Source organism: Coffea eugenioides, chromosome 10 (genome assembly GCF_003713205.1).
Source record: "Coffea eugenioides isolate CCC68of chromosome 10, Ceug_1.0, whole genome shotgun sequence".
Lineage (NCBI taxonomy): Eukaryota > Viridiplantae > Streptophyta > Magnoliopsida > Gentianales > Rubiaceae > Coffea > Coffea eugenioides.
The window spans coordinates 22,216,895-22,239,170 of NC_040044.1; the positions used below are offsets into that span (position 1 = coordinate 22,216,895).

The 22,276-nt window shown below is 37.6% G+C and overlaps 1 protein-coding gene across 1 annotated transcript; it reads left to right on the forward strand.

Moving 5' to 3' along the window:
* The first annotated feature begins 3,353 nt into the window (after window positions 1–3,353).
* Window positions 3,354–20,293, forward strand: LOC113748838 (39S ribosomal protein L47, mitochondrial-like). Its single transcript, XM_027292412.1, has 5 exons — window positions 3,354–3,513; window positions 4,501–4,621; window position 4,679; window positions 9,662–9,697; window positions 20,186–20,293. The coding sequence occupies exons 1-5, from the start codon at window positions 3,354–3,356 to the stop codon at window positions 20,291–20,293; spliced, it is 426 nt and encodes a 141-aa protein (XP_027148213.1).
* Window positions 20,294–22,276: the final 1,983 nt, after the last annotated feature.

A 22,276-nucleotide genomic window follows, 5' to 3' on the forward strand; every position in this document is an offset into this window, starting at 1 on the left:
TGGTCCATCAAGTCTTCAAACCTAGCTTGCTCCTTGCTTGTATGGTGAATGATCAAGGCTCGTAAAGCTTCCTTCACGTTCTTGGTTCTTGATCTTGTCATCGGACCACCAATGTTGATCAAAGGGTCCTTGACCCAAGGTTGAAGTTGTTGCGCACCCGTATCTGCATCATTCGAACTCAAGACCTTTGTAATATAAGACCAATGTAGTAACCATTGCACCATCACATCTTATTTGGTTTTTTTGATAACTTATATATATATATAACAAACATCCATATTTCTTTTTTCCATTTTTCTTACAAAATCTCATTCTTTCATGACTCTTTCTTTTTAATCTTCACACACACACACTCTCTCTCTCTCTCTCTCTCCCCTCTTTTTTTTGTCACTCACTTTTTAATCAAACCTCTTTAGTTTTAATTTATTGATGTTTTCTTCCATCTTTTTAATTTTGTTTTTGTCCATTAAATTGAAAAAAGTTAAAAAAGAATTATTTTTCTTTAACCCAAATTATTTAATGCTACAACCACTCACTTTTATCTCATTTTTTGTTTCTTATCAAGTTTGCATTTCTATTTTCGATTCTCTTGACTTCCTTTGAACTCCAAACTTTCTTTTTTAAATTGCAATATCTAAATTCCAAAGACGTAAATTAAAATTTAAGTTCACAATGTTAAATTCTCATAGACTTGAATTTTGTATAATTTCAAAATATTGTGATATTTTTGGGTTGGATTTAAGATTATTTTGGTAGATATAATTGAAATTGAAATGAAATTTATTTGTTTTAACTTATAATTTAAAAAAATTATTTTTGAAAATCCAAGTTATTCAAAAATAGTAAACTTTTCATCATATAAAATTTTAAATTAGTCTATTGCATGTCTTATTTTGTGCATATATATAGTTATATAAATTATTTTTAAAAAAATTCATTGAACCGGGGTTGAACCGGTCCGACCGGTTGAACCTCGACCCTTTCACTTCACCGGTTCAATTGGCGGTCCGGGTTTTAAAACATTGCATATATCACCATTGGTTGAGAAGGTTGACATTGAAGAAAATTCAACACTCTATCATGATCAAGAAGTGCTTGAAGATCAATATGTACTAGTAAAGAAGCAAGAGTTAGTTGAAGAGAAATTGTACGAGATGGGAGATAAAAGTGTGAGCTATGATGTAAATTTCAGGGTAAGAAAGAGATAAAATGCGCGGGAGGCATGGAAGAAAAATAGAATAAAAATTCAAAAAAGTCAAGTGAGTGAATTTGAGAGTGAAGACGTATTTGATTGTGAGAGAAAAAGCTTGATTATAACAACTATGAGAGTTAGTGAGAGAGGTTATTGTTCTAGTAACTATCTCAACCTCTCCTTCGCCAAATAAATCTCCCAGTCTTCTTCTCTTTCTTTCCAAAAAAAAGCACCATTTCGATTTTGCAATTGAAAAACCTTACTTTTCCCTTTTTTTTAAGTCGTTGATCACTAAGGACAAAAAGACATTTTGGACTTCTTGTGGACATCACTTTAATAGAGAAGTTCTTTAATTCTGGAATCTATTCCACATAGAAAACATATTTCACATATGAAATTATGTGAAATGATTTGGACTTGAGACTTAAATTTCTCTTCTTGAATGGATTCCTTCATAAATATTTTGGTGTCAACTAGCCTTGAATCTTGATAAAACCCGTGTTTTTTTTCTTGTAACTGACGAAGATAACGCAATATCCCAACATATGTCTGTAAAATTGAAAAAAAGAAATTTTGTAGTGTGGGGGTTATTCTGATGGATTGTGCTCTATTTCAATTTTACAAGACTATGCATGAATCCAGAGATCTTAGGACCTTTGGCTTGTCAAGTTTTGATTGTTGATGGTAGCCAGTTGATTTCTTGTAACAATAACATGTAGATGCCCAAGCGAGACTTACTATATCCATGTGAATTATGTCCCCTTATCTCTATAAATATGAAGGAATTATTCCTCAATAATAAATAATAATTAATAGCATAGTGGAATCAATGGCGCAGAGTCAAAAAAAGGATTCTGACCGAATACTATTGATAATCCCTCTACCCTTAGAATAGTTCTTGAATCTAGGATAGGATTCAAGGATTTACAATCTTTTCAGAAAAAAAACCACTTCAAAAAACGCCACTCGAATGCTTCGAATCAAACAAGTATTAATAAATAGCGCCCTCCCTCTGCTTCGGATGGGAAATAATTTGGTGAGTATGGAGCCATTTCTTGCAAGACTTATTGGTCAACATGGATAGAGGAATTGATATTCGAATTTCAGAGGAAAAGAAGACGAGGGATAGGAATACTTTGGTGTGTTCCAAGAAACTAGTCGATTTTCAAAAGAGCAATTTAGGCTTTAAAAATAAAAGTGCTTTGAAAGGAACATTGGCAGTATCACTAGCCTTAACGGGTGCCCACACTGATAGAGTATTCCTAACCCTAATAGATGCCCTTTGCGAGTTCCATTCATTAGTTTTTTTTTTTGGTTTATGAAAGTGTAGTTAATTTGGGAAAGTATTCAAATATAAGAGGTGCATTAATTATAACTATATGAATTAATATGATAAATTATAAATAATTTAAGAATTCATCTTACACACTGTATACACTATCATTGTTATGTCATATGCAAATAACTTTAACCCGATAACTCAATAAGCCTTCTTAACAACCTCCATTAAACAACTTAAGCCCACTTAGCCCAATAACTAAACCCACCGCACTCCCCAACCCGACGGCCACCTCCCCTCTCCTCTCCAACGCAACGCCTTCTCCTTGCTAAAGGCGTTTGACGCATCAGTCGCTCATCGAAGTTTCTTTCATCCCCTTCTCCCTTTCTCCATTCACTTGCTGTTTTTTCAGGGGTTTAGAAGGATAAAATTTTAGCCGGTATGGAGTAGTATTTCTTATTATCTTTGGTATATTTTTCTTACATTAGTTTTGTCTAACGGATTTTACGTAGCAATGTAATTGGATGTTCTTGGGGGATTGTCGTTCGTTTAATTAATTTTTGCAAAGCAGAAAGTTTTTTTTTTTTTAATATTTGGTCTGGAGTTGAAAGTTGAAACGGTTCAACTTGGACCATTTGGCTGCAGTTTTGACTCACTGAGTTGATTCAGCCACCGTGTCTGAAGTCTCCAACATGTAGAGTATGGTTCTTGGAATAGCCAGCCAAGTTCTCGTGGGGCCTTTAGTTTTACTTTGTACTTTGTCTTGTGATTTTGAAAGAGGCCAATTTTTTTTCCTCGGTGGTTTGATTTCTTGGTTAATTTAACTGGTTCTTGTATTATATTTTCTTGATGTTTGCAGGAAGTAATCTGTTAGTTAAATCAATGTTTGCAACAAGAGTAATTGGTAGAACACTTTTTGCAGCAGCCAAGGGTGAAACTTCGTCAGCAGCTGCAGCTTCTACTGCTAGTTCTAGACATAACCCTCTTGAGGATTTCTTTGAGGCCGAACGAAGTCCAGACGATGATAAACCTGTTGTATATGGTATAAATTCCTTCTGTGCTATGTTCCATGTTCTAAAGCTCTTGGTTTTCGTGTAGGAGTATGCAACTGGCCATGGAAGTAATGTACTAGAAAAACTATGTGGTATGGACGGTATGACTTTTTAGTATTTTAGCTTATTGTCTAATGGGAAAAGGGTGAAGGAGCTGTATTCTTGTATTAGTTGGGAGGTATGGGAATTCCTATGATGTGTCTTAAACTTCAAGATTCTCTTTGAGCATTGTGGTGACAACCTTTTAAAATGGGTTTTATTTGGCTTAGAATGTCAAAAATAAAAGGGCTTGTGGAAACAGCATTAAGTATGACTACTATTTATGTGTAGGTATTTTTTCTTCCTCTTTTTTGGGGCCTTTTTTCTTGATAATTCTTTGTTCTATTTTCTGATGCTATGCTAGTTTTACATAAAGAGCTATTTTTGAGTTTTTGATTTTCTTACACCTAGATAGCTTGTTCCAGCAAAGTAAACCTATAGACTTTTGAAAGACATCAGAAAATACTTCTTGACCTTACCCACAATATGTAGCTTCTTAATTTTGCCAACCGGTTGAGGCATTTGAGGTAACAAGATATGCGGAAACTTGAGTTCTGAGAAATCATCAATTATTTTGCAAGAGAGATATGGTATGAGATAATTGTAAAACTATGTTCATTAGGTCATGAGCTTTTCTAATGTTACATAGGCTGTTTATTGAATGATTATCCCCAAGTTCATGAAATCAGTTGTACTTTCTTTTGTTGCTGCTTGCTTCATAGTCTGAGCTAATGCAAGTAGCTTATGGACCTTTTTATTTTCCTGATCATCTAATCAAAAGTATGTTTCGTGAATACTTGGTTGTACTTTGCTCACGGTGCATGTTGAGGAGTTAGTACTTATTGTGTCTATGGCCATGGAATATGCTATTACAATTGCTTCTTTTTTTTTTGGGTCTCATTTGTGACTTAGAGATAATTGCTGATTTTCCCATTTAGGTAGGGCCTGGAAAGCTTCTGAATTGCGCCTCAAATCATGGGATGATCTTCAGAAGTTATGGTATGTACTATTAAAGGAGAAAAACATGCTGATGACCCAACGCCAGATGCTTCATGCTCAGTGTGAATTTCAGAGGAAGAGAATAAATTCCCTATATTTTTATTCATCAATCGTAAGGGTATATATACAGGTATAGACATCCTATAATAGGAAGATATCCTATTACAATAAATCAGTCCTCTAATTCCTATAATTTAGGCTACAAACTAGCCTACATTTGTTAGCTATCTAATCCCTACAAATCAGCCTATATCAATCTGTGACAGCTATCTAATCCCTACAAATCAGCCTATATCAATCTGTGACAGCTATCTAATCCCTACAAATCAGCCTGCATATAATCTGTAACACTCCCCCTCAAGCTGGAGCATAGATATTAATCATGCCCAGCTTGTTACATAGATAATCAATCCGGACCCCGTTAAGAGCTTTTGTGAATATATCACCTAATTGTTCTCCAGTCTTCACATAACCTGTAGTGATCAAACCTTGTTGGATCTTTTCACGAACGAAATGACAATCAATCTCAATGTGTTTCGTTCGTTCATGAAAGACTGGATTGGAAGCAATGTGAAGTGCAGCTTGATTATCACACCATAGCTTGGCAGGTACTGAGACCTTAATTCCTACTTCACTAAGGAGCTGATATACCCATATGACTTCACACACAGACTTGGCCATAGCTCTATATTCAGCTTCCGCACTGGATCGTGAGACGACATTCTGTTTCTTACTCTTCCATGAGACCAAATTTCCCCCAACAAAAACACAATATCCTGAAGTAGATCTCCTATCTTCCTTACACCCTGCCCAATCTGAATCTGAAAAATATTCAATCCTAGTATGACCATGATTGCCATATAGGATTCCACGTCCAGGAGCACATTTTAAATAGTGCAAAACTTGTTCGACTGCTTTCCAATGGTCAACAGTTGGTGAGGACATATATTGGCTTAACACACTCACTGAATAAGCAATATCAGGACGTGTCACAGTAAGATAATTCAACTTTCCGATTAGTCTTCTGTACGTCTCAGGATCTGCACACAATTCACCTTCTTTGGTTAATTGTAAATTAGGAACCATTGGGGTACTACATGGTTTAGCACCCAACTTTCCCGACTCCGACAGTAAATCAAGTACATACTTTCTCTGTGATAGAAAGATTCCCTTCTTACTCCTGCTAACTTCAACTCCCAAGAAATACTTTAACATCCCCAAGTCTTTGGTATAGAACTGAGTATGAAGAAAGGACTTTAGAGACGAAATTCCGCTAGAGTCGCTACCTGTGATTACAATATCATCCACATATACAACTAACAGAATAATACCTCCATTAGAGTGTCTATAGAAAATAGAATGATCTGACTTGCTTTTCTGCATCCCAAATTTCTCAATAGCTTGGCTAAATTTTCCAAACCAAGCCCGAGGACTCTGTTTCAAGCCATATAGAGATTTTTGCAGACGACAGACTTTCCCTTTCCCATACCCCCCTTGAGCAACAAAACCAGGTGGTTGCTCCATATATACCTCCTCCTGAAGATCACCATGAAGAAAGGCATTCTTGATGTCTAACTGATGCAGAGGCCAGTCATAAGCTGCAGCAAGGGAGATAAACAACCTGACCGAAGCAAGTTTAGCAACAGGAGAAAAAGTATCATGATAATCCACCCCATAAATTTGAGCATATCCTTTAGCAACAAGTCGAGCTTTCAATCGAGAAATGGAGCCATCAGAATTCATTTTGACAGTAAACACCCATTTACATCCAATGGCTTGTTTACCTGCAGGTAAGGTAACCAAAGTCCATGTACCATTGACATCTAGAGCATTCATTTCCTCAATCATAGCAGTCCGCCATCCGGGATGAGCTAATGCCTCTCGAACAGTCTTAGGTACAGAAACAGTGTCTAGGGATGTAAGAAAAGCACAAGAAGAGGAAGACAAATGATGGTAGGAAACAACTGAAGAGATTGGATAAGTACATGCACGTTTACCTTTTCTGTGAGCAATAGGGAGATCAAGATCATCGTTGGCAGCCGGATCTGATGACAAAGAGACTGGTTCATCAGGACATGATTCTGGAGACTCAAGGACCAAGTCAGAACTGGGCTGATGTGCCCGACGTGAGTAGGTATATTTGATGGGAGGCTTAACCGGTGTAGAAGGAGGCGGACCCAAATTTGGTATGACACTATAGATTAACAAATCATCATCCTCCCCTGGACTCACAGAACTTGAAGAGCCTGAAGATGAAGATAAAGGTGTTTGTTCCAAAAAAGTAACATCAGCAGACACAAGATACTTACCAAGACTAGGACAATAACAACGATACCCTTTTTGCATGCGAGAATAACCCAGAAACATACACTTTAAGGACTTAGGATCAAGTTTTGTAACTTGAGGACGAACATCCCGAACAAAACAAGTACAACCGAATATCTTTGGTTCTATAGGAAACAACTGTTTATTTGGAAATAGAGTGTGGAAAGAGTATTACCAGACAAAACAGAGGAAGGCATACGATTGATTAGAAAACAAGCAGTAGATAGAGCATCAGCCCAGAAACATTTAGGAACCTTCATTTGAAATAACAAAGCTCGAGCAGTTTCAAGAAGGTGTCTATTCTTTCTCTCGGCAACCCCATTTTGAGAAGGGGTGTCAACACAAGAGGTCTGATGAAGAATACCCTGCTCAAGCATGTATTTCTGAAAACTGCTTGAAACATATTCTTTTGCATTATCACTTCGTAAAATTTGTACAGGTTTACCAAATTGGGTTCGAATTTCAGCACAAAAGGAAGAAAAGTGAAGAAATAGTTCTGAGCGACTTTGCATCAAATAAAGCCATGTCATTCTAGAATAATCATCCACAAAGGTAACAAAATATCTGAAACCAGTTTTAGAGGTAACTGGACAAGGACCCCAAACATCAGAATGTACTAACTCGAAGGGAGCAGTAGCTCGCTTATTGATTCTAGGACTAGAACTAAGACGATGATGTTTAGCAAACTGACAAGACTCACAATCTAATGAAGTAATGTTTGAAAACTGAGGACAAAGTTTCTTCAACATAGAAAGCGAAGGATGACCCAATCGACAATGTGCTTCAAAAGGAGAGATTGTTCCAGCACAAGCTATAGACCCTGGTTTCGGTGTATCAAGAATGTAGAGACCGTCAGACTCATGTCCCTCACCAATAATCTTCTTCGTCATGAGATCCTGAAATGAACAATAACCAGGAAAAAATGAGACACAACAATTAAGAGCACGAGTAAGTTTGCTGACAGAAATCAGATTAAAAGATAGTTGTGGTAGACTCAGAACAGATGATAAATGGAGAGATGATGTGGGCTGAGTGGTTCCAGACCCAATAACACTGGATGTTGAACCATCGGCTAAAGTAACAGGAGTGATAGATTTATGTGGCTGAAAGTTAGAAAGTAAACTAGGATTACCTGTCATGTGATCAGTAGCACCAGAATCAATGACCCATTTTGGAGAAGAGGAAACAAGACATGCATTGGGTTTACCTGTCTCGACAGGAGCAGTAACATGACCGGATGGCTGTTTCACTGTTTCTTGAAACTGAGTCAATCTAGCATACTCATCCGCAGATATTGTAACATGCTTGTCAGAGGTCGCACAACTAGATGCAATATGGGCAGAGTGAGCCTTCTTATACTGCAGCTTCCGACAGTCTCGCTTGATATGACCTGGTTTATGACAGTAGTGACATACAATCTCTCCTTGCTCCTGTCCATGATTGCTAGTATTCTTATCAGAGTGGTTGGGCCCCGACCCCATGCTCGTACTGTTGCCATTACTCTTGTAGTGTTGTCTTCCTGAATCAGCTGTGGTAGTTCGGCTAAGAAGAACACTGTTAGGCTGAGTAGATAGAACAGGTAACGTATTCTCTGTACGGAGAACCCTTCGAAAAGCATCTTCTAGACTGGAAATTTCTGAACCGGAAAGAATTTGAGATTTAGCAGTCTCAAATTCAGACGGAAGACCGGCTAGAAAACTCATAACCGCCATCTTCTCTCGCTGATTTCGTTGTTCCTCCACATCACAACTGAAGGGAAGCAGCATATTGAGCTCTTCATATGTTTTCTTGAAGTCCATAAAATAACTGGTGAGAGACTTGTCTCCTTTATCTGCCCTGTAAAAATCCTTGCAAACATCATAGATACGAGAGAAATTTCCTGTTCCAGAATATAAGAACTGTAAATAGTTCATTAATTGTTTTACTGTCTTACAATGAGTAACCAGACCGACCATCTCACTATCAATAGAATTACGGATCTGTATATACAAGCGAGCATCCTCTCTCATCCAAGACAATTTAGAGTCATCCGTAGGTGGATCATCAGTCAGATGGCCATCCATAGAAATACTGAGCAGATATAATTCAATAGTATTGTTCCAATCAAGAAAATTAATTCCAGTTAACTTATGTTCCGTGATTTTTGAAACCAGCGGAACTATATCAGAAACAACTCCAGGCTTTTTGTCAGACATAATTGCTAAGAAAATTCAACAAGATAACAGATTACCCACAAGAAAAACCTGTTGTAGCCAAGTCCCACACCTAGATCGATGTTGACCCACAAACAGGTATGCAAATAGCGTCGAGAGACAGAGGAGAGGTGCTGGGTTCTGACCAATCGGTACTACGTACCTCCCTGAGTTGGCGGTGTCTATAAAGGAACCTCTAAAGCCTGTACCTTGAATATGGCAGCAGCTTCCCTCACACCCAACAACCCAGAAAAAAAAAATTTATGAACAAACCTTGCTCTGATACCATGTGAATTTCAGAGGAAGAGAATAAATTCCCCATATTTTTATTCATCAATCGTAAGGGTATATATACAGGTATAGACATCCTATAATAGGAAGATATCCTATTACAATAAATCAGTCCTCTAATTCCTATAATTTAGGCTACAAACTAGCCTACATTTGTTAGCTATCTAATCCCTACAAATCAGCCTATATCAATCTGTGACAGCTATCTAATCCCCTACAAATCAGCCTATATCAATTTGTGACAGCTATCTAATCCCTACAAATCAGCCTGCATATAATCTGTAACACTCAGAATCTACGTTTTCCGAATCCAGAACGTATCTCCAAGGTAGATTCTGTATTTTCCAGATAGCTGTTTCTCTCTCTCTCTCTCTCTCTTGCAATATTTTTTCCACTCTTTATGTTGAATTTCGTGGAGCCATTTCAGCCATTTATCTCAAAAAGGAAATGCATGTACGTGCATATCTCCCTTGTTGTAATATTCTGCGTTTCTTGTAGTAAGCACCCAAAATTTGTGTTTTTCAACTATATTATCCCTATTCCTTTATTATGCTGAGATAACCTCTGGACATCCTTGTGAAGAACCTCATCACTTCTTGGAATCATGGCACCATGCAAGGTGAAAGCAATTCCAGATATTTTCTTAGTTTGTAGTTCTACATGATAGATAAAGAAAAAATTGGGGGTGGTGGGACCGGGGGGAGGCCTGATTACAGGGAAATACACTTACTTTTTTGGCTGACAGTAGTCCCAGTAGAAAGCATCTGTTAGATACATGTTTCTCTGGAAAAAAAATTCTTGTAATTTGTAGTTTACAGCAGTCCTAGAAGAAACACCATCTGCCAGATGCATATTTCTTCTAGTTCTTCCGTATGAGATCTTCACTCTTCTCAGCCTCAAAGGATTTAATATCACATTCAGTTGTTCCATCTATAATTATCTGAAACCCTGTGCCAACTATAGTTTTTATCAGCAAGTGTTTTTGTTTGCTGACATCATTATTTGCTTAATCAACAAATTGCATTTTTTCAGTCTGTTTCATTGAAAATTTAATTTTCTTCTTGGTTCTCCTATTAAAAGCTTGTTTTTAGAGGTTGTGAAGATTGGACTTTTACAAAATGTTGTGTTTTACATAGATGGGTTTGGAGTGGATGAAATATTTTCATTGCTCCTTTACTATAAGTTACAGGAAGTAGATTGAGGTTTTCTGACTTGTTTCCTTAATATGTTCCATTTTTTAACATTGTACTTTTTCATTTGACATTTGTATGGTCATTAATAGTTCCATTGTTTAATTGAGATGAAGGGGATTAAGGTAAATGGGAGGCGGATATGCTTTTCTATGAATTTCTGATCAAATAAAAATAATTGGGTATCCAGGGGTAACTTTAGGTTGCATGGATGATTGTAGTAGTAGTGAGAAGGGTAAGAATTAACATACTGGTGGGCATTTGAAGACTAAGTGATGCAGCACGAAAACTTGGTAGGCACAACAGCTTTGTAGAAATGCTTAGATATTGAATGTCACCCGAACTTATAATAGTAACTTGGAATAGGATGGGAGAATATGTTTAAGAAGGTGAAAATTGATTGGCAATTCTAGGAATCGCTCTTAGGAATCTTTAGGCATCACACCTAAAGTTGGGATGTATCACACAACCCTAAGAAAGATGTTAAGTCTGCAGGAAAATTTTATTAATGACCAAAAACTGCCTTCTCTTTGTGGAGAAATGGTTATTTATAGATACTAGAACAACCAATTCCAATCCTAATTAGGACGCCTAACTAGAATAGAATTCTAGTAGAAAGCTAGAAAGCTAAGCTTTCTTATTTCTCATAACAACTAAAATACTAATTACCAAAAATAATTACTAAACAGAAAATTACCATAAACATAAAATTCCTGCAGCTAATCCAAATTACTAAAATACCTCTGCTGGTGAAAATTAGAAAACAAACTCCATAGAATTCAAACCAACTCCCAAGTTGGTTCGTTGTCATCAAAAGCATGCCAAATCAATGCTTGGGCATTCGACACATCCTTCCCATGTGTCCAATAAACCTTAGTGGATTTTTGCCATTTATCTCTATCATCTCTCCCCGGCTTGAGAAGACTCGACCCCGGCGAGTTAATGGCCTGATACCTCTCATAGAAATCTGGATCCAACTTCTGAAATTCAGATTCGGTAATCCATGTACAATCTGTGTGTGGTCGTCCCCTCCAATGAATAAGAAATTTTTGGTAGCCACCCCCTCTAGTAGACACAATTTGGTGATCAAGAACATCTTCAATTGCTTCACGTAAGCGTGTAGGAGGTGGAAGAGTAGCCTTAGAAGTCCCACTTGCTGAATCGTCTAAATGCCCATCATAAGCAGTCAAATCATCAATATTGAACACATTGCTAATCCCCATATCATCGGGCAACTCAAGAACATAAGCATTTGAGCTGATTTTCTTGAGAACCTTGAAAGATCCTGCACTTCTTGAATGTAGCTTCTTGTAGACACCCTTAGGATACCTCTCTGGCCGAATACAAACCATAACTTCATCCCCTTCTTCAAATTCTGCAAATTTCTTCTTCAAATCTGCATGTGCTTTGTACCTTTCATTACTGGTAGCAATCCGGTGTCGAACTTCATCATGTATATCCAAAATATGCTTAGAAAAAGCCTCAGCTTCAGTACTTGGACGAGCACTAACTGGTAATGGAAGCAAATCAATTGGTTGGCGAGGATTATCTCCCGTTACAGCCTCAAAAGGACTATAACCAGTTGATCGATTCACTGAACTATTGTAAGCAAATTCTGCCATTGGTAGAATTTGATCCCAATTGGAAACATGATCACCAACCAAACACCGAAGTAGATCACCAAGGCTGCGGTTAACTACTTCAGTTTGACCATCCGTGTGTGGGTGGAAAGAAGAAGAAAACTTGAGTTTAATGTGCAGCATCTTCCACAAAGTCCGCCAAAAGTAGCTCATAAACTTCACATCCTTGTCTGAAACTATAGTCATTGGCAGTCCATGAAGTCTAACTATCTCTGTGATGAAAATCTTAGCGATATGGACAGCATCCGAAGTCTTAGCACATGGGAGAAAGTGAGCCATTTTCAAAAATCTGTCCACAACTACTAGTATAGAATCATAACCTCGCAATGTTCTTGGTAGTCCAAGGACAAAATCCATGCTCAAATCCTGCCACGGTCCATGTGGAATGGGTAGTGGCATGTAAAGACCAGTGTTTCTCTTTTGCCCTTTGGCCAATTGACAAATTCGGCATCTAGCAACAGTCTTGCCAACATCCCGTCTTATACTTGGCCAATAGAAGCGATCTTGCACCATGGCAATTGTCTTGTCACGCCCAAAGTGTCCTGCAACACCTCCACCATGTAATTCCCAAATTAATTCCCTCAGTGAAGTACTAGGAACACAAAGTAGAGTTTTCTTGAAAAGATAGTCATCATGGATGGAAAAACCAGCATATTCTACTTGTTTACCAGCCATTTAATCCTCATATATGACCTTGAAGTCTCTACAACGAGGATAATCTTGCTTGAGTGAATCAAAACCAACCACTTGAACAGCCATAGTAGTTAGAATAAGATGCACATGACTAAGTGCATCAGCCACCTTATTCTCAACACCTGCCTTATGCTTGATAACAAAATTGTATTGTTGCAGGAAAGAAAACCATTTGCCATGCCGATGACCCAATTTCTTTTGAGAATTTATATATGTGAGGACCTCATGATCAGTATATAGGACAAATTCCTCATAAATAAGATAATGATGCCAATGGTGAATAGATTGAATAACATTGTAGAATTCCTTGTCATAAGTAGAGTATTTCTGCTTTGCCTCATTCAGCTTTTCACTAAAATAAGCTATAGGATGACCTTCTTGACTTAGAACTCCACCAATCCCAACATGAGAAGCATCACATGCGATCTCAAACACCTTTGAAAAATCTGGCAGCCTAAGCACTGGGGCTTCGGTCATTCGCTTCTTCAATTCTTCAAAAGCCTTAGCTGTAGTTTTTGTCCATTGAAACTGTCCCATCTTCATGCAATCAGTGATGGGAGCCATAATAGAGCTAAACCCCCTTATAAATCGCCTATAGAATGAAGCTAGCCCATGGAAACTGTGAACCTCCCTCAAATTAGTAGGAACCGACCAATCTACTATTGCCTTCACCTTTTCCGGATTAGCAGCTATCCCTTTATTTGAAACGACAAAACCCAAAAATACAACACTTGGAGCCATGAAAGTACACTTCTTTAAGTTGATATAGAGCTTTTCTTGACGAAGAACTCTCATTACTTGTTGAAGATGGTTAATGTGCTCCTCTTTGTTCTTGCTATAAATTAAGATATCATCGAAGTAGACAACCAAAAAGCGGCCAATAAAGGACTGAAATACCTGTGTCATGAATCTCATAAAGGTGCTGGGAGCATTAGAGAGGCCAAACGGCATTAGTAGCCACTTACAGAGTCCATCCTTCGTCTTAAAGGCTGTTTTCCACTCATCACCCGGACGAATTCTGATTTGATAGTACCCCTTTCGCAAGTCAATTTTAGTGTAGATAATTGAACCGGCCATCATATTAATCATATCATCAAGTCTAGGTATGGGAAACATATACTTGATTGTTATTTTGTTGACTACACGGCTATCTACACACATTCTCCAGGTTCCGTCTTTTTTTAGAGTCAATAAAGCCGGCACTGCACAAGGACTTGGGCTGATTTGAATATGTCCTTTGTCCAAAAGCTCATCCACTTGTTTCTTAAGTTCAGCAGACTCACTCGGGTTCATGCGATAGGCAGGTAAGTTAGGTAGTTGAGAACCTGGTATGAAATCTATTGCATGCTGGATATCACGCATAGGTGGTAGTCCATGCAGCAAATCTTCGGGAGCTACATCGGAAAAATCAGACAGCAATTTGACAATTTCTGGAGGCACTTCTTCAGAGTTGACACCTGCTGAAATTTTCACCTCTTTGAAGACTAATACCATAATAACTCCTTGCTCCTTGCTCTCCCTTTCAAATTGCTTCTTGCTCAAAATCTGAAGAGGTTTCTTCCTTGTCTCGATCACTTCATTAACTCTTGAATTCTCTTGTTTGGTTGGTTTCTTCTCGTGAAACTTCTCATTGTTTCAGCACTCATAGGCTTTAAGACAATCTGCTGGTCATTAAACTTGAATAAGTAAGTGTTTGAATTTCCGTTATGATCCATATCTCGGTCATATAGCCAAGGTCGACATATGGGAAACAGTCATTGGAATAACGTCACACCATATAGTATCGCTGTAAGGTCCATGTTTAATGGACACCAAGCAATGTCTCGTTACCGGTATAGAGCTACTGTTGATCCAAGCAACCTTGTAAGGTTCAGGATGTGGCTCTGTAGGCAAATTTAACCGTTGTACGGTAGACTCTGAAACATCAATGCCACCATCAATAATGAGCTTTATAGTCTCTTGTCCACAGCAAACTAAGGTTTGAAAGATTGAAGTTCTTCGCCAGTCTTCCTTTTGTGACATATGTCTCACAACCGAGAGATAAGACGTGTCTTCTTCTTCCTCTTCCAAATCATCAACATTAAGTTGTGCTATCTCAGTCAAATAATCAGCACCTTCATCTTCCTCCACCTCTAGATTTTTCTTATCTCTGAAATCGGCGCTAATGTGCAAGTTTCTCTTATTCAGGCACTCCCATGCCATGTGTCCCTTCTAACCACAATTGAAACATCCATCTTTGTTTTTGTTTCTTTCATCGATTGTGGAAGCCTTAGTTTTTGTCTCTACAGGCTTGGAAGTTGCTTGAATTGCTGCTGATTTATATGGCTTGCCATTTGCAGCAAATCTTTTAGGAATTACCTCCCCACCTTGAGTATTGAACCTCTTAAATAGTGGCTGCTGCAGGCTCTTTTCAAGTCTAAGAGCTGGTTGGAATGCATTATCAACTGTGTAGATATCACGTCCCATCAATTCTTTCCGAATTTCAGGTCTCAACCCAACTTAAATCTGGATAAAGCTTGTGCTAAACTTTCGGTGCCTCCGCAGCGAATTTTTAGCTCTTCAAACTTATTCATATATTCAGCAACTGTTATTCCTCCTTGCCTTAAGCTATTCATATCTTAAAAAAGATCAGCTTCATAATGTAGAGGTACGTACTTTCTCTTTAAACACAGCTTCATCTCTTCCCATGTCAAGTCTAGTTGTCCAGTAAGTCAAAGGCCATGCTCGACTCCTGTCCACCACACTTGGGCTTGTCCAACAAGTTTCATGATAGCAAACTTAACTTTTCTCTCATCAGTCATATCATACCATCAAAATAGCGTTCCAAAATAGCGAGCCAATCAGAAAATATTTTAGGATCAATTCTTCCATCGAAATCAAGGATATGTACTCTTACCTTTTTTGTGATGTCTCCTGCGAAATCATAAGTGTTGTCTTCCTTGCCTTGCTGATGAACAATCTCATCAGCCATGTCAAAAAGAGAAGCTTGTAACCTTCCAAAAGATCGATTTAATCTATTTTCACTCCTACCAGATTGATTCCCGATTGTGTCTTCAGGCTGTTCGAGATGGTCTGGTTCCTTTCCATTGTTTTTGACCCCAGATCCGGACTCACCGTTGCCTCTAGATTTAGGAATTTGCTGTTGCTCAGTATTAAAAATTTTGTCTTCTAACACAGCAAGCCTCTCTAAGAGAAGATTAATGATGTTATCCCGTTCCTTGTCTGTGTATCGAACCCTAAAACTCAACCCACTTCTTGTCGTCATGGGAAAGCCTTGCTCTGATTACCAACACTAACGCAGCACGAACACTTGGTAGGCACAACAGCTTTGTAGAAAAGCTTAGACATTGAATGTCACCCGAACTTATAATAGCAACTTGGAATAGGATGGGAGAATATGCGTAAGAAGGTGAAAATTGATTGGTAATTCTAGGAATCACTCCTAGGAATCTTTAGGCATCACACCTAAAGTTGGGATGTATCACACAACCCTAAGAAAGATGTTAAGTCTGTAGGAAAATTTTATTAATGACCAAAAACTGTCTTCTCTTTGTGGAGAAGTGGTTATTTATAGATATTAGAACAAAGCTGATTCCAATCCTAATTAGGACTCCTAACTAGAATAGAATTCTAGTAGAAAGCTAGAAAGCTAAGCTTTCTTATTCCCCATAACAACTAAAATACTAATTACCCAAAATAATTACTAAACAGAAAATTATCAGAAACATAAAATTCCTGCAGCTAATCCAAATTACTAAAATACCCCTTCTGGTGAACATTAGAAAACAAACTCCATAGAATTCAAACCAACTCCCAAGTTGGTTCCTTGTCATAAAAAACATGCCAAATCAATGCTTGGGCATTCGACACATCCTTCCCATTTCTCCTATAAACCTTAGTGGATTTTTGCCATTTATCTCTATCACTAAGAGAGCCCTGAGCTCAAAATTTTTGAGAGTTGAGACATTTGGATTGTAGAATTCTCTCCTTTAAAACCATAGTCACAGTCTTAGCTTTTAAAGAACAAGGTAGATGTTTAGTTCTACAATTTCAGTGGTTATACCATATCATCATGCAACCATGCTGTTGTCCTGCTCAGGGTTCTTGTTCCTTCTTAGTTTATCCAGGTCAGAAGAGATAGGTATATAAATGTTTTTTTTTTCTTTTTGGTAAGCTTTCAAATGCTTCACGATCTAGAGAGCTCTTTTAACTATCCACTAGTTGGCTATTCATGATTTTCAAGGGCTTTTAAATGCAACCCAGGCCATAATTTGTACTAAGTGCACAATATTAGTTCCAATTGTTCCCAACAGATCAATTGTTGCTAGGTTATTAGTATCTCATCTCATTTACCACATTTTGTGATAAGTGATTTTGAGCCATTAAATACCATCTGATTTATGTAGTATTTTGGATTTTACCTGTATCAAATTGCTGGAATATGTGGTCAAGTGTGGTATTTGGTGATGGCAACAACAGCAAACAATTCAGTTTTTCTTGTCACTTTCTTGTTCTCCAACGTTGTGCTTAGTTGTATTTTATGTCCTGTATTGGTATCTTTAATTCCTAGGTTGCATTCATGATTCGTTTACCAGCCTGTACAATAAAAGGAATTGGTTAACCTCTTTGAAATTATTCTGCATACCTGCATAGAGTTTTGCTCTCACCAATTTGTGTATCTGTTTTTGAAATGGTCTAACTACTACGCTATCATATTCAGTGTGGCATTCCTGGCTGGTAAATATCCTTTGTGTGTCCTTATATTTGATTTGAATGTCATTTCTCTATTCTTAGCTTCCTGAAAATTCAGATGCCTTCTTAATCCCTAATCAACCTTGTTGCAAAGGCCTTCTAGTAAATGTAGTAAGCTTGTGTGGAAAAGTGCCTGTAAAGTTTGTGAATTGATTTTGGAAGTGTAATTCCTTATCTGAAGATTAACAGTGATGAGAACATGAAGATTGTCCAAGCAAATCGATTTAGTTAATTAGTCCAAGTTGTGTCATTTATTTGGTGGTATTAAGCAAGGGTTTGTTTGTCATTTACCTTGCCAAATTGAGTCATTTATTAGATATTAAAATTCGGCCAGACTTGTCTTAGTTAGCCGAATTAATTAGTTATTAGTTTAGTAAATAAGTGAATCCAATTCACTTTAGGGTTTCTAGTTTAAGTGAATCCAATTCACTCTAGGGTTACTAGTTTAAGTGAATCTAATTCACTTTAGGTCTTCTAGTTTTGTATGGCTATATATAGCCCAAGTAAGAGACCTTCAAAATCAGTTTTTTGATCAATAAAAATTCGTGAGTTATTAACTTTTCTCTTTCCAAGAGAGCTCCTTTGAATATTTGAGAATCTTTCTCAAGATATTCATACCGAACTTATCAATCAAGTAACTCCTTGGTTGTGGCGTTCTACTACCTATAATTTGGTTCGCTAATTCGTTAAGTCGCGGGTTGAGATTGTATCAATATTGTTCGCTACTTAGAGGGTTAGATTGGGTCAAATTCTCCGCTGCCAAACTGTTGGTGTCGTTGTCTAGATCGTGTCGAAGTGCGTATCACATCAAACAGCACTTCCGTTCTTTGACTTACATGTAAGAATTGGTTGCGTGCAATGGTGTATTAAATAACACAAATACTATCCTTAGATATTATAAGCTCTAGGTATGTTTGTTCAACTGATAGTGTAATTTTAAAGGTTTATTTCTGTCTTGTACTTCACCCTCCTAAAGATGCGCATTTGTTCCCTTCAGAAAACTTCTGTAAGCCACTGGGACTGCTCCCGAGAGCAGTTTGCCATTAAATGGCACTTAAATGTTTTGGGTCTTTGAGAATTTGACTGCTGCTTCCTTTCAGTTCATTTTAAGCTGATCCACTAACTTTGACTATTGAGGTCCTAAAACTTTCTTTGAGTCTTCATTAATCTTGATTATCCTGAAAGTTTTTACTTTTGGATATTGATATTTGCACATTCTGAGCCCAAGTGATGAAAGAACGTCAATTCTTTCCAGATATTGATCATCTATGAAGTTAACTAGTCTCTACACATCGAAATAACTGTGAAGAAAAAGAACTGATTGACATTGACACCATCTCAAGGAGAATGTATACCTTTTAGTCCATTTTAATTGATAATCATACTGATATCATGGATTTGGAATAACTATAATATAATCATGACATTAGGATTAGAATGACGGGAGTAAGAATTTTTAATTCAGTGGGAAATTAAAGAAGGATATTGGATTCAGTGGGAAATTAAAGACTTCTTGGATTATTCATTCAGTGCATGCTTTATTGACTTGGTTGGAGCCTTGGTTCCTACTGAATTTAGATTAAGTTCCTATTAATTGGGAAGCTTACACATCCTCAATGGGTCAATTGCTAATATAGGAGGACAACTTTGTTGGTGAAACTGTGGCTTGCCCTTGTGGAGTGAGCAAATACTTTCATGGAATGTTTCCTCCTCCCACACCCCTCCAGCTCCCCCAGAGACCATAAAAGCAAATGAATAGCCCTCTGTGATGCATCATTCTCACTTTCCATTGAATTCTCTCATATCTATTGCTGAAAGTGGGCTTCTTGCTAGGATTTAGTTTCCGTTATGCAATGTGAGTAACTGTTGCAATGATGATGTTAGACCTTGTAAAGCTGTGATTACATGACCATTGGTAGGGTAGAGATCTTGTGCTGACAATAAAATCTTCACTTTTGAGTTTGATCAAATCCAGGAAGATGCATTATACAAGTGTGCTGTGGAACTTGGCTCCTCTCCAATAGATTCTCTCTCCATTTCCTGTAGTGCACATCTGGATGCATGACACATGTCTTCATTTATTAGGATTTGTCAAATGAAAAATGATCATATTCCTTCCTAATAAATGAAGACACGTCATGCATCTAGATGTGCATTGTGGAAAATGGAGAGAGAACCACTGGAGAGGAGCCAAGTCCGTGTGCTGCGTGCTGTCGGCAAAACAAGACTAGTCAACAGGAACTTACATACTTGGTTAAAGTACGTAAAAGAAACCCAAGTTTCCTTTTGGATGGGTGGCATTTGTTTATCTGCTTCATCAACCAACAGGGATTTGTAATCTGATTTGTTGTACCTTATCACCAGGCATTGCAACTACAGATATGGCAAGATCATGTTTTACAAGTTCTGTTTACTGTCCACTATGTGATGGTCTAGAATGCAAAAAATTGGCATTCTGTTTTCATGTGGAATGTGTTGTGGGGTCTACCAGTTTACTCACAGCATTAAGGTGGTTAACGGATTTTTTTTGCAAAATTGCAGGTAAGGAAATCAATGTGTCGAATAAAGCATGTATTGACTGAGAGGGCAATTGAAGAACCAGATCCAAGGAGGTCAGCTGAGATGAAAAGAATGATAAACGCCCTATAGTGTCCTCCATTTAGTTCTTATGCAAGCTTTCTTGTTCTTATAGTTGGACGTCGGGATATCAATAGCTCTTCTTCTTTATTTAGTAATAAAGATAGGTGGTGAGTGGGTTTTATTTTCTATTGATTCAGATATATGGATGTCCTACCACATGAGAAATGTGATACAATGCAAGTCTAAGGATATCCTACAGTTCATGAATATTTTCTGGTTGGTTGAATGTAAAATTTTATCAGGAAAATGGTAGTTTTGGTACCCAAACTTTGGATGAAAACAAATCTGGTGCCTAAACTTTCAACTTTTGAGCACATGTAGTACCCTTAACAGTGTTTTTCAAATTGCTGTTAGAAAAGGTCATGTGATTGTCACGTGTCCGGCAATTGTTGTATAAAAAAATGTCCAAAAAATATAAAATATCTTTTTGATAAAACTATCAGCCCTTAAACTTAGTGTCAAAAGGATATTTTACATGGCACTTAGTGTTAAAATGATATTTTACTTTTGGTTTTGACATTTTTATACAATAGTTATCAGACATGTGACAATCACGTGACTTTTATTGGTAGTGATTTGGAAAAATCCATCAGGGGTACTAAATGTGCTCAATAGTTGAAAAATTAGGTACTAGATATGTCATTGTCCAAAATTTGGGGATTAAAATCATTCATATGTCAAAGTTTGGGTACTAAAACTGCATTTTTCCCAAATTTTATTTGAGCTATCTTGCCTACTGCCAACTTTGGAGGACAATGCAGTTGGTTTGGATGTTTGCTTTTTGACATTGAGCCTCATAACTACCCTATGTTTGATGTCACGGCCCCACCTCCCCCTAAGGCGAACCAGAGGGTTCGGCGGTCCGCCTGCCCAGCTCTCGCCGGGACTCAGTCGTTCACTACAATCCTCAATGGAATTTCAAGATATTTATATCAAATATACATCAAAGGTTCCCAAACTTTACATATCAAAAGCGAAGCGTCCACGCTTCCACTGCGCCCCTCTGATCCTTGATACCAACTATTCTACAGGAGGAAGTCCAAAACTAGACTATTACACATCCAATCAATTCTAAACGTTCAATACAATCCCAATATGAACGATTACACAAAAGGAATTCTAAGTTCAATCCATACATGAGATAATCCATGAATAAACACTACAAGCCCTTCCTTCGCCTTGAGCCCTGTGGAGGGGAATAAAACATTTTGGGGTGAGCTAGAAGCTCAGCGAGTAACCAGTAAAATCAGTTATCAAATCAGTTTCACAATCGTTCATTTCAATAATGTCATTTCAATATGGAGTATCAATAATTCAAGAAACATTTACAATGGAAAGCGATAGTAACATTCATGAAAAGGATACGTTCGTTCTCCTGTCATTTCATTGCATTTTGGTTTCATTCGTGCATTCATTCACCCCGTCCCTGGCTTTTGGCCAGGCTCCACCAACCTACAAGGTAATACTCAAGTATACCGAAACGTTCACCCAAGTTCCTAGTCGCCCGACCGAGTCCGCTTCTGGCTCGAGACGACCGGTAACAAGGGGCAATGGCCAGTTCAGCCCAAAAGGCTTACATTCATGCGCAAGTAGCATTTAATCATTAATCATTGAAAATTTCATATTTATTTAGGTCGAGTGCGATAAAGTACACACTCGCCTAGAAAACTCGTTTTAACAATCATTGAAAGCAAAATCGATAATAACAAGACACTGATATGTAAGAAAACAGTTCCAAAATTAACTTTGAAAACAGTTCAAAAGTAAATAATGCGGGAAAGCGGTTCAAAAGTAAATTCGGAAACAGTTCAAAAGTAAATAATGCAAGAAACGGTTCAAAAGTAAATTCGGAAACAGTTCAAAAGTAAATAATGCAAGAAACGGTTCATAAATAATTTTAGAAATAGTTTGAGGTCACTCACCTCCATGGCTCAGAAACCATCCATCATATTGCATTACTTCACTCAAGTCCAAGCCCTAAAGCACAAACGC